Consider the following 13,295-nt stretch of genomic DNA (forward strand, 5'->3'; position numbering starts at 1 on the left):
TATAAATATTGTGTTTACCCCCAGATGGAAATTGAGCCTTTTTTCCTCTTATAAGCTGAAGACTGCTAAATATTAGGGTAATATTTGATGAAGTACCTGCAATTGTGTGAGTTAAAAACTGTGTGTGCTCATATGTGTACATATATATGTGTGTATGTGATTTTATGTGCCTCAGAGTAGTGGGAGGGGGTTTAAAATTAAAAGAACTAGTCAGAATAAGGATATCAAAACCTGTTCCCTAAAATCTGTCAGTTATTCTGCATTTTCTTCAAATTCAAAGGTAAGTTGGTACTTCATTTTTCTCATATATAAATTTTTTCTCTGCTGTGAAAGTAGCAGTACATCAGCAGTTAAAATAACATCACTCTGTATACAAGGCCATAATGAAATTACATACACTTACTATAGGAAAACAGAATTGTGGAGGGGTAAAGAAACTGAACTCCAGCTCTCTTATTGTGGGAAGAAATCACTAATTTTCTACCAGCTATAGTTGTAATTTAAAGTTCTTGGATAGTATATTTATTAATATGTGTGTAATTTGGTGGCTTATTTGGTGGAAGTTGCATTGCACGAACACCAGGTATCTTTCTTTTCTTTCCATAAATTCCACATATTAGATATGGTGTTTTAATCAAAAAAGCAAGTGAACTGCTTTCTGCTAAGAGAATCCTTCATTACTAGTACTTAGGTTCTTTTGCTTGAAAAGAAAAATTTATTGGTAATTATAAATTCACAGTAAGCTCACACAAATGGTCTTGTCTTTTGGTCGATTTTCTTAAAATTCTGCTAGTATTTTATGAAAGTGGGGTTTTTTATCTTTTGGAGTACAAACATATAAAGGTGCTTGTTGCCCTTTCAAATTTCTAAATGTTTAATATTGAACCTTTCTTGCTTAATATGTTCCACAGCAGCATCTCAATTGCTCAATTATTTCCACCTTTTATTTATTACAACACAGTTATTTTGTCTCTGCCCTAAACATTTTTCCTATGTCTTTCCCACTGGTGTAATACAACCAGTTGTCCATATAATGTCTCTTACAGTTTATACAAGGCACCAGGATATGTTGGAGTTTTTGCCATGTTAGTTTATTCCTGATGTAGCCTCAGATCACTTCAAAGCAAGGAGCAAAGAGAACTTCAAAATGTTGTGATAACTATTCCACCAAGTAAAGGGAGAAAGTATTATGCTGGAATAACATGGATTGCTAGAGGGAAGCAAGGAATGATATACCATTGCATTATTGTTGTTCAGATCCCATTTCATAAGTTTGGTATGGTATGTGACAATCTCATTTTTTACATTTTGAGAGGAGTAACGTGCAATATCATGGGCAGCATTCTCCTCTCCTTCTCTTGTAGGGATCCTAAGCAGTGTTGCTGAATGCATCAGGATTGTTGTGTTATCCTGTGTTTTACTGACTTCTCGAGAGCTTTTTTAACAACAATGAGAGTTTTAGCATTCTGGGAATCCCTGGATTCCCTTATAAAAAGACCAGGTAGTCTTTCCAGAGTATTTATGAAACTGTTGAAGTCTTCAGCTGGAAACAAGCCGTATTTTCTGATGTTAATACTGGAAGCAGACCAGGACATCTCCTGTAGCTTATGTTGTTCAGTATGATCACTGAGCATTATGTTTGGAGATTCTTGCTGCTCGCTGTCTCCTGAAAACATCAATAAATAAAATGCAGTTAAAGACTGCTAGTCCCAGTAATAATGCCAACAAGTAGAGTTTTAGGCTTAGCAAGGCTGAGAGGACAAGAATCATCATGTCTGTAAGACCTATTGTTTTGAAAGGAGCAAGCTTCAAGATCAATTTCTGGAAAGTGGACAAGTCCCTCTGTAGGCATTCTGTGTGTTGATGCAGCCAAAATCTGAGACAGGAGAATTTCTGATTAGTACTGGGATCTACCAAAAGAGTGAATGGCTCTCCTGCTCACGCTTACTTCAAGTTATAATTGAGTCATTCCAAATCTGTAGTCAAATTAGTAATAGCTGTGCTGATCCCTTCTCTGTGGGTAGTCATATGACGCCTGGGAGAAGAAGAAACCATAGTAAGCTTTGATTGCTGATCATATGGCCATTTTTGGAACTAGAACCTCTATCTTAAACTCTCTTATAGCTTATATCTAGTGATGCTGATGGAGCCATTCAAAGAGCTGGACGGTTCCGTGTGGAAAATGGCTCCGCTGGTGAGGTAAGTGGCTAAAGATACTCATAGAAAACTGAAAAAATAATTCAGCTTCAGTTATTCTTCACCACTGAAAGATGTATTTGCAGTCAATTACTAAAGAAGAGGACTTGAAAAATGTGAAATAATATGAATGTAAGAATCTAAGAGGAGGGAGATGGTGGGTTTTTTTCCCCACAAAGTCTAGCTTAGCTCTTCTTTTAAGAGTATGTAATCTCGACAGTTTAATTTAAGGGAAAAGCTGGTATTTCGTTTAGTTTTGGTAACATTTTGCTCACCTGATCATGTTAGAAGAAAAATACCTATCTTATCCTCTCTGTAACACTTGCAGTCTCTAGGTCATCACTTTATATTGGTGTCCTGGTGATACTACGATGTTCAAGCTGACCTTTGTGCTTTTAAGTTTTATCCTTGGTGCGATGAGGTTATAGCTTCATTTCCGCCCCCGCCTTAGTTGTCTTTTGGCAGCTATGCTTACGTTTACATAAGAGATAAAGAAGCTGAGTGGAGCCTGAGAGAATCATTTCCCCCAGATTCCTGTGCTGTTAAACTCGCGGCGTGTCCCTGCAACCACGAAAGTGACACTTAGGTTTCTACTTATCTTCATTTTTTATCTTCCTTTGCCAAGCTTTTTCAGCTGTAAATATCATCTTAATGCTGAAAGAAAGAAGACCTCATATTCTTGAAATATATGTAAGGTCTTGGTAAGCTTGTATTGAACTAGTATTAACAGTAAACTTTTACTGATAGTTTGCATCAGCATTGGCTGCAGAGTTTGAAGCTAACTATTCTGCATTGATTCTCTATGGGGTCATGTTCTGTATACTGTCTTTTTAGTTCAGTTTCATGCAGTTCAAAAGCTAATTAGCTTGTATCACAGAAAGATTCTCTGAGTGGGTGATGAATGGCCACATGGTCAATGGATGTAGGGAATGGCTTTTTCTCTGCATATGTTAATTCTTAGTGGAAAAGGACTTGAGGGATGGTTGGGAATTTACCTTAACCGGCCAATGCAGAAACAACACTGAAGAACTTCCAGAGCATGCTCTGGTCTAGCAAGGAGTCCCTAAGGGTTATTTTGGGAAGAAGAACTGAGAAAATGAAACCTGGAGGCAGAATTCAGTTTAATTTATTTATTTTTAAGTTTTAAAAACACTGGTCTTCAAATTCCATATTGAAATATCTTCTTTTCAGTGGAATACTAAGCTATTACCCGTAATAGTGGTGCGTGGTGCTTAGTTGCTGGCTGGGGTTAAACCGCGACACGGTGGTACAATAGGCAAAGACTGTAGTTACGTAGAAAGAAAAGACAAAAAAAAGAAGAGGAGAGCGAGAAATTTTAATTTCAGCTGCACAACAACTGACTTCACAATAATTCTTTGTTTTTTAAAAAACAGTATACATGTAAAACTCTTCTAGTGGGTCAGCGACTCTTGATTGGCTTTTGCCTGTATTATGTTCTCTTTTTTTTTCAGTCAGCATTTGATCTAACAGTCTCCCAATTCTATTTCAGAATACAGACTACACTCCGGGTACGTGGCACAGAACAGACGTGCATTTGGAAAACCCAGAGTATCATACAAGATGGTATTTCAAATATTTTTTAGGGAAAGGTAATGATCTTTTTGTGAATGGATTGACGTTTTGATCAATAAAAATGCAATCTGGCTTTGAATTGCTATTATTTAAATATGGAAGAAAGTATGGTATTAATTTAGTATTAATACATTTTCTGTCCTGTACAGAAAACAAGTTCTTGTTTCATGTATTTTTAACCTGAAAACAGAGGATGGGTTTCTGTAAGCGGCAGAACCCCTGCTATCAAAAAGGGATATTTTGGAACCCTTCTTGGTCTTGAAGGCTGTACTTATCTCTTGGGTTTTTTTACACATCTGTATATAAATACATAGTTACTTATGTAGATTAGTATATATTTTTACATATAAATGCGTATATTTACACATTTATACGTGTGTGTGTGCATGTGTGTGCTTGCACTTGCGAGCGGGTGTCTGCGTCTTCTTTACAGTTGATAATGCTTCTTGTTTTTCCCTAACAGTTCATCAAAATTATATAGGTACAGATGCAGAGAAGAACCCTTTCTTTCTGTCTGTTGTACTGTCTGACCAAAATAATCAGCGTGTTCCTCAGTACCATTCAATACTTTGGAGAAAAACAGTAAGAAACAAATATTTATCTGCTGCTCTGACTTTTTTGTTGTTGTTTTCTTGTTTGTTTTCGGTATGTCTGTCATATACTTTTTTGCTTTCTTCAGAATTTCAGTATTTAATAAATACTTCTCATTTTATACAAAAAGAACATATAATTCTACCATAGTAGATAAAACTAAACTAGCTTTGTAGGTAACATTACACTAAACTTTCTGACAGAAATCTGTGATGCCAGATGTTTTTACATTGTTCTTACCTGCAACTCTGTGTTAGTTTTAGAAACGTTGCCTAAGTTGTTGTTGATGTCCTGCGATCAATTTAGGCAATGACATTATATTGCTTTTAGGATTTTCTTACACGTTAAGAAAATAGACAGGTGTGATACTGCTTTCACTAATATTGTTTAATGAATTTTTTTTCACTTAACGTTCCATAAGAGCCTATTATCCAAGCAATTATATGCATGCATGGATCACTTTTTTTAAAAAAAAAAAAAAAAAAAGAAAGAAATAGTTTGTAATGTCTGCTAGTTTCAACAGCCCTCATACCACATGCCAAGGTAGTAAAAACTAAGTAAAAAATAATTTTGCACCGTCCATGACTTTTCACATTCAGTTTTTCTCCTTTTTGTTTTTTATTTTTTCCCCCAAACCAGTAGTAAATATGGCTAAGTAATACTAGCATGGTTTTGTTCTTTTTTTTTTTACTTAATTGTTTTTATTAATAATCCTATTTGAATATATAGAAAAAGTCTGTATGTCCTGTAATATCTCCTAGCTTTTTTTCTTTATAGGGTACTCAGAAAATATGTCTCCCTTATAGTCCCACAAAAACATTATCAGTGAAATCTATATTAAGGTATGTATTTACAAATAAGTTAATCAGTTAAGATATTTGTATGCCTTTTCCTGTAATTCAGAGCTTGTGTTGCATGGTTTTCATGATAGATTTCTAAAACCAGTAGTAAAAACAAGTTTACAAATCTTAATCATTGAAGGCAGCAAAAAGTGGTTTTAAAGCCTGTTCTGGAATAGACAAAGTGACAACTTAAAAAGGAGAAAAATTCTTAGCACTTTTTCTTCAGCAGAGGACTACTTTCAAGTTAATTGGAAAACAGGTGCTAAGTGGAACTGCAGTGGTTGAGAAGAAATATCTTTTTAAATTAGATAGACATAAAGAGACCTAAGGAACAGCAGATTTTGACTAGAGAAGTGGTTATTATGTGGCCCTAGCAGGAGGAAGCAAACAGGGAAGAAACCAAGATTGATTGTCTCCCTGTAAGTCTCACTATGGTTGTGTTATACCTCTCTATATATATATAGGCTATAGGCTATATATAGTGTCAGTGGCTTCACTGACACTATAGGCTGTCAGTGAAGCCGAGAAAATGCCTTCCCCCAGCCAGAGCCTGTATGGGCATGCTTGTACTCTGTCCTGCCTATTTTGTGGCAGAAGAGAATATGAAGTGAGCAAGCCCAACACCATCGCTATGTCTTTCAACATTGTAATCAGCTGAAATATCAGAGCACCTGTTTGCAAAGTGTTTTTCAAATTTAATCTGCAGTTTTTATGACCTAATCATGTGGTGTGTTTTCTCAAATCCCTCACTGACAACATCTTCAAATGCATCTTCTGTAAGGATTTTACCTCCCCTAGAAACCCATAAAAAGTGCCCTCATGTACGGAACAGGTAGTGTGTACCAGATAAATGAGCAGTCTACAGGTCTTCAAAACCTTTGATCTGTATAGAGTACGAGCAAATGTCTCTTGCTTGGTTGAAGCTTGTCCACTGGATAACACTGCCACTGCTGATGTGAGAGGAGAATTCTGGGAACAGGGCATGTGTTGTGATGTGAAGTCAGTACCACCAGATCTGGATTTTCCTACAACTGCACGAGATTTCTGAGAGGTCCCAGACCACTGCATTTGCCAGAGGGGCTAGGAAGCCATTGAGCCTCACTTCTTAATTCTGACTTCCTGGGCTGTGGCTCTGGTTTGTAGGGTCAAGATGGTGAGTTGAAAACACTTCAGATCTCTTCTTCATCTTCTTCATTGAGATGAGCTAAGTCCCCTCTTCTAACTCCTACGGCACTGGCTTGAATAGTGTTCCTAGTTGTCAATACTGCATGTTGTACCTGCATAAGCACCTGATCTTCCATGTCTGCCCACCAATTGCTGAAATATCTCTTCCTAACATCCCTTTCTAACCCAGCCTCTCCCTCCACTCTCAGCCACATAGACATTTTTGGTCAGGCATCCCAGAGTGGAGAAACTTTGTCTTCTGTTGCCTAGGGTCATAACTTTTGCTGAATCACCCTCACGTGTTCCATCCTGTGATGCTCCAGTATTTTTGAGAGGGAAATGTGGGCTTGTTACAGACCTCGTTCCTCACTTCTCCCAGGGTCTGTGCCACATGCAGTCAGCTGGATAAATGTCATCTCCTTTTGCCCACTTGGGTTTGGACTAAAATCTCTTCCCCGACTATTATTTTGCTTTTACAGTCCTTGAGCCTTCCCTCAGGCCTGATTGATATTCCTTTGACATTTCACCCTGTTCACAGCCAGTGTGAATCTAGGTACAGACTGTCTCAAAGAATTTTGGTTACATTAATAAACCCATTTTTTTCTAAATTAATTGGAACATTTCAGTCCCTTTCAAAAGGAACTAAAGCAAATCCTGTCTGCATTATGTTCTAGCATAAGCGATGATGGAAAGATGCATCAGATTTGACCTTCCTCTTAGTTCACTGTGCCCCAGACAGACTGCATGCAGCACTCCGTGACATGCTGTGCAGTTCTAGAAATTAATGCTGGGGGGAAAAAATGGGCAAAAATAATAGTAAATGCAGAAACACGAGTTAGGAAAAAAATGCTATAAATTGGGTATTTCTGTTTACTGAGGCAGTTGGTCTCACTTCTTATTTAAATACTTTTTTCTGTTCTGTATGTGGATCTTTGGCCTGTGAATTGGGTACTGAACTCTCATTTTTCATTTGACTTGCCTTGAATTACTTTAGAAGAGAGAGAAAAGCTTACAAAATAGAATAGGTTATTGAATCCTTCTAAAATGCTCATAATGATTATGTATAAAGCCAAAGTGTGATGGAATAAAGCTCTGTGCTTTATAAGTAAATACAGTCAATTTAAACCTAATGTCAATTCAGGATCTTACTAATTTCTGTTTTTAAAATCCAAAAGAAGTTTAGGAAGTCTTGGAGGTTAGTACTGTGGGAAAGAAATGGCTATTCCACAAAACATTCCATGTAAGAGAGGCTCTTTAAACAATTCCTTTTGTAACCAGTTCTGACTGCAAACAGTTAGTAGTTTAATGTTGAAATGTATACTTGCCCTTCTATAAAGCAGTATTTCATTTGCATTTCAGTGCTATGAGTCTTGACAAATTTGAGAAGAGCCCAAGGGAAATTTTTCATCCTGAGATACAAAAGGTAGAGGTGACTTCTTTTTTTTGTTTGGTTGTTTTTCTTCATTATTTTCTGGAAAAATAAGTCATTAAGTATTAATGCTACTAGTTTGTTTCTTTCAGTAGCAGGATAATAATGATGAGTAGGGTTACGTGGTACTACAAAATAAACTGTCTTTATCAGTTGAACTGGCCACTTCAGAACAAAACTTAAATATACAAGGATGTTACAGTTTTATTTGTGTTGTCTTTAATACCAGTGTGCTAAAGATATTGTTTTGTTTACAGGATTTATTGGTTCTTGAAGAGCAAGAGGTAAATGTAAACTTACCACTCCTAGCTCACAGACCCGTTCAATGAATACAGCTTTGTATTTGAAATATTTGCACTGAAATGCTTGTGACAACTTAGAAATCAATTGCTTATTGCAGTAAAAAACCGTAGAATTTCTTTGCAACATATGAGATAAAAAATAATTTTAACCACCAACTTAATATCTCATATTAATAGATTACCAACTTAGTATATCATAACATTCATAATCTATGATCAAAGGTAAATTATTAGGTATCTGCTACTTGAGCACATAATGGAATTGGTATGAAATGTATATTCCCATGGGTAGGACGTATACAAAGGTACGTGTATAAAAGTCTTTAGAGAAAACATTGTTTTAGGTCTTTTGTTTGATTGCCTGTTTATCATATAATATTTGGTTTTATTTCTCAGGGATCTGTGAATTTTAAATTTGGAGTCCTTTATGCAAAGGATGGGCAGCTTACAGATGATGAAATGTTCAGCAATGGTGAGTTTTTCATCTTCTTCTTAATTGTTCTATTCATCCGAATAAAAAAATGGAGGACAGTGCCTACACGTGGAAGCCAGAAGGGAGGTGATGGTTATGTGAACAGTAGTTTTGTTAGGTTTTCATGTTCGTCTTGGGTGAAAAATTGTAGTGTAGAATCTTCTATTTCTGTAAAAGGTTGCTGTAGGAAACCTACTATTACAACTTGGAAGATACTGAAATTTCTTTTCTAGAAATAGACTATACAACATAAGATTTAGAAAAAGGAAGCAGTTGAAGCAGGCGACTCGATGTTACTTGCAAAAAGTCACTTTGTTTCTAGTTCTTTCACTCTTAGGTTTTTGCAGCATGATCGTGTTCTTCTATGCACTTGAACAGTGTCTTGGAGTTAGTAAAAGAGGTCACTGTTTAATGTCACATGATGATGCCTATTCTGCAAGGCTGGGATGCTGTTTCTGTAAAGGTAGAAGGCTTGGATGACATGAGGAGAAACTTATTCAGCTGAAACTTCGGTCCTCGTGTCCTGGGAGCAGGACCTGTTCCTGTATTTTGATTATTTTTTATAGGTGTTCTATTACTACATGTGCTTTTCTGTTGTAACATTTCTGCCTTCCACATGTAGAAACTGGAAGTGAAAACTTTCAAAGATTTTTGCATCTCTTGGGTGACACAATTACTTTGAAAGGCTGGACAGGCTACAGAGGAGGACTGGACACTAAAAGTAAGAACTCATCTGAAGCAAAAAAGGGGGGGGGGGCTGCAATATAAATGTTTTAGCTTATTGCATGCGTATATTGTATATATTGTGGAAATAATACAATCCCAAAAGCGACTTCCTCTGTGCATGCTAAATGCTCTGCTTCACCAGGAAAAAGTCAGGTTAGCTTAAATCACTGGTATGGAATGCGGTTGAAGAAAAGTATTTATATGACCTGTATTTTCAAGGTGAACAGTTTCATATTTTGTTGGAAGGGGGTGAAGAATAACCTGACATGTTACTTGCTTCATGATAGTAGGGCATCATGGCTTGAAGGACCATGCATGATTTCAGGAGGCTAGGTGAAGGACATCATAGGTTTTAAGATTGTGAGTATGCAGATTAGGTTGCAAACTTGGGTTTGGACCCACATAGAACATGCAGTGTGGACATTTTCTAAAATGGATCAGAAAAAAGGATGACTAAAGAAGGTTTGGTAGAAGGACCTGAAATATCTTTTGATCTTTAGAAAACTTAAAGGACATATTTCTGCTGAGAATGTTGTCTTCCCTTGCAGATGATACAACAGGAACCTGTTCCATCTATACAGTTTTTCAAGGGCATGAAATTATGTACCATGTTTCAACCATGCTACCATATTCTAGGGAGAACAAGCAGCAGGTAAATGGTTCTCTCTTTCTTTTTTATTTTTTTTATTTCTTAAATCACGAACTCCAAAACTTTAGATGAAAATAAGGGATTTCTTGCCTGTTAATATTTTAGAAATGTAAGTCTTAAGACTTTTTCCTATGTTTTTTTCCTCAATATTATACCTAATGCTGACGATTTCATGATGTTTGTTAGAAGATAATGCGTCATCTCATCTCTATTAAGGTACAAAAGACACTTGCAAAGAAAGTCAAAATTGATTGACTGAGAAGTGATTGAGTATTCTGTTATTCAGGTGACTTTTAGAGCTTCACTGCTGCAATTATCGTTACCTCAAAGAATTTGGGAAGACTGGAAATTAGACTTGTGTGTGAATTGTCAGAATACTCACATATGTAACACACAGCTCATACTCAGGTAGCAATTTGTGTAGCTTCAAGGAAATTCCCCTTGTGAGCATGTTAATGGCAAGCTTTGTGCATTTCTCTAAAGCACTACTGTTGCCCTCTCATAGAGTGACTAGGTGGGTTCTTGGGTACTTGTTCAAATGTGCTATCATCCATTGCTTGAACCTTTCTAGGTATTATATGATGAAAAAAATACTTTATAAGCACATGCATTTACCTATACATCACACATCCATAATGATTTACCTAAAATTACTCGCAAAGTACTTGTTTTACCATTTTCTTATTTAAGCAATAATTATATATTATGTATTATTATAATAATATCATTAGATTATATAATTATATTGTCCTTCTTTCATTTCCATGTCAGTTTTCTCATGCTTTTGCCTTGTGACAAGATCACAGCAGAAACCAGAGGCCAATCAGGACATTTATTGTTTTTAAAGAATAACTCAGCATCAGAGTTTTTTTCCTTTTATTTCAAGTGGTGGATTTGCTTTTTTGGAATGCTCTGTGTTCCCTGCCCAATTTGTGAATATTAATTATGGAAATTACGGAAATTATGAGTGCTTTGCTAACTTAAGAATATGCGATAGCATAGCTGCTGTTTTAGCAGCTGCCTTCTGTGTGCACCGTGGCATTGCTAGGTTTACTTGCTTATAGTTAAGTAATAATTTTATATTGGCTTCAATCATATTGACCATAATTTTCCTCTTTGCAGTTTAGGAATATTGTTTTACCATTCTCTCACAGAACTGTGAAGGTATTTATTTATGTCTTTTAAGTCATTGTGTCTGTCTTTTTTTTTTTTTTTTTCCCCTCTTCCCCTGCTTCTTCTTTTTTTCTTTTTTTTCCTTTTTTTCCTTTCTTTTTTTTTTCCAGGTAGAAAGGAAGCGACATATTGGAAATGACATTGTCACTATCGTGTTTCAGGAAGGCGAAGAGTCTTCTCCAGCATTCAAGCCATCCATGATTCGCTCTCATTTTACACGTATCTTTTTCGTTACATTTTCTAGTGATTTTTTTTTTTTATTTTTTATTTTTTTGAAGATCAATATTACTTTTAATTCTACCCTAAGTCCTTCCTGCATGCTATTTATGGAAGTGAAAACTGTTTTAGAAAGGCAGTTGCATTCTTGCATTCTTTACCTTCAACTGCTTGACTAGGAGTCTCTAAGTCTGACATATAAAACAATTTTTATGTTGAACCACTTACAAGATAAGGTCAAAACAAGAATGTGATTTTAAATTGTATTTTTATTGAAGGCATTTATTTGGATCACTTTGCATGTTGAATTTTATACATTTTCATAAAATACAAATTCATAAAAATATTTCTGTTAGTGATGTGAATTTGGCATTAAGTACTGAATATTGCTTTTTAATGTTTAGACGCTGTTTATTTTAAATATTTATGTATTTTGGATCAGTGTTTCTCAAATCTTTCAGACCATAAACCGCATATTCTCCAGATTTTTGGCAGCCTGTGTTTTTCAGACTTTTGGTTGAAAACACTGTGAAGGCAATATGGTTCCAAAATCCAGCTGCCAATCGCTTGGGATTATCATGGGGTCACACTAGTGGTCCACAGATCCCAGTCTGGCATCTATTATGCTAGATGGAATGGGATGAAGAAAAATGGATGGAAAGAAGAAAATTCTTATTTCTATCCATGCTCTGTTGCTGAGTTTTTGAAAATGATTGCAAAGCTTACGACTGCTAAACCTAGTTCTCGGGCTGACTAACTGTTGTTAGAACTTTCTTGCTAGTTTTGTCCATGGCTGGTCTTAGTTTTTAGACTTCAGCTCTTAATATTAACCTCTCTTACACTAAATGGAAGAAGTGACTAGAAGAAAAAGAATTCCACAATTAAAAAAAAATCTTTAGATATCAGAGGAACCTAAATATTGTTAATAAGAAATGTTTACCAAGTCAATGTACCTCTTCATCAGTGTCAGCTTTAGTAAAAAAGGAATAATTTTTCCCTTATTGCTGTTAGGAAGACTTGTTATGATGTAATTGAAGCACCCTACTCTTCAATTTTTGACAAACATTTTGAGGCTCAGCTGTCCTTGGTGTAATAATGGGTTGGAGGGGCAGATGTGGCCTAAATCCATAAGGACGTGTTATCATTTAGGTCATTTTAAGTAATCCACAGCTAGTCGGTGGAGTCCTATCACCTTCCTAATGTTTTCAGTTGACCTAGCCAGGGATAAAGGTGTCTGCAAGAAAACTGGGGGTTGACACTGATCTGTCAGATGTGGTAAATCTCAAAGCTCACTGAATCTGTACTAGTGCTTTGTACTCACTTTCTTACATGCCATAGCACCCCTTTTTTGTTACTTCTACAATGGGAAAAATTAGCGTACAGGTATACCACTGTGCTGTCCTATACAGGAATGATAGCTGCTATAAGGGTTTTCCATGAGTCATCTGTAGGTAGGATTGAGTTACCCAAATAAAGGCATCCAGTACCAAGTTAGATGTCCCAGCACATCTGAAATGTCTGCACAGGTCTGGCAGATATGACTCAGGGCCTACAGGAGATCTGTGCCCCTCTTGGAATAGCAGCTGGAGACTAGGCAACATACTCTCAAGCATCTTAAATAGCACTGGATGCTTACGTTGAAATAATTGAATCCCATCGTAAGTCGTTTTTATTGTGCAGTCTCCAGTAGTGCTGATCACAGCTATTGGCAAAGGTCTCTTCATTCTACCTGGAACAAACCCATATAGCCAATGAAGTTATTCAGACTTAGACTTTCTTTGACACTGTTTATAAGGACAGAAAACTTAAGAGACGGTGTTAAGGAAATCTGTCAAAGCAAGAAGCCTCTGATTCCATAAAAACATCTCGCAAGGCAACTATAAGGATTTCTCTGATTTTTGCCCAGATTTGCCCAAAGTTATGGAGAAAGACTAGTAATACA

The 13,295-nt window shown here is 36.3% G+C and overlaps 1 protein-coding gene across 12 annotated transcripts in view; it reads left to right on the top strand.

Moving 5' to 3' along the window:
- Positions 1–13,295, top strand: part of GARNL3 (GTPase activating Rap/RanGAP domain like 3) — a 54,202-nt gene that overhangs the window by 16,520 nt on the left and 24,387 nt on the right. For 6 of the 12 annotated variants that reach the window (XR_008239432.1, XM_052815968.1, XM_052815969.1 and 3 more), the window contains exons 3-13: positions 2,125–2,199; positions 3,707–3,806; positions 4,253–4,371; positions 5,158–5,222; positions 7,746–7,809; positions 8,073–8,099; positions 8,514–8,589; positions 9,212–9,310; positions 9,864–9,967; positions 11,087–11,128; positions 11,248–11,356. Coding sequence is in view for 11 of the 12 variants with exons in the window: in XM_052815968.1 (XP_052671928.1) it covers positions 2,125–2,199; positions 3,707–3,806; positions 4,253–4,371; positions 5,158–5,222; positions 7,746–7,809; positions 8,073–8,099; positions 8,514–8,589; positions 9,212–9,310; positions 9,864–9,967; positions 11,087–11,128; positions 11,248–11,356 (880 nt within the window). In the remaining variant the exon portion in view is untranslated. Of the gene's footprint in view, positions 1–2,124; positions 2,200–3,706; positions 3,807–4,252; positions 4,372–5,157; positions 5,223–6,211; positions 6,376–7,745; positions 7,810–8,072; positions 8,100–8,513; positions 8,590–9,211; positions 9,311–9,863; positions 9,968–11,086; positions 11,129–11,247; positions 11,357–13,295 lie in introns of those variants that run through there. The other 6 variants (XM_052815970.1, XM_052815971.1, XM_052815978.1 and 3 more) reach the window with 2 other exon arrangements.

Source organism: Harpia harpyja, chromosome 19, assembly GCF_026419915.1.
Source record: "Harpia harpyja isolate bHarHar1 chromosome 19, bHarHar1 primary haplotype, whole genome shotgun sequence".
Taxonomy (NCBI): Eukaryota; Metazoa; Chordata; class Aves; order Accipitriformes; family Accipitridae; genus Harpia; species Harpia harpyja.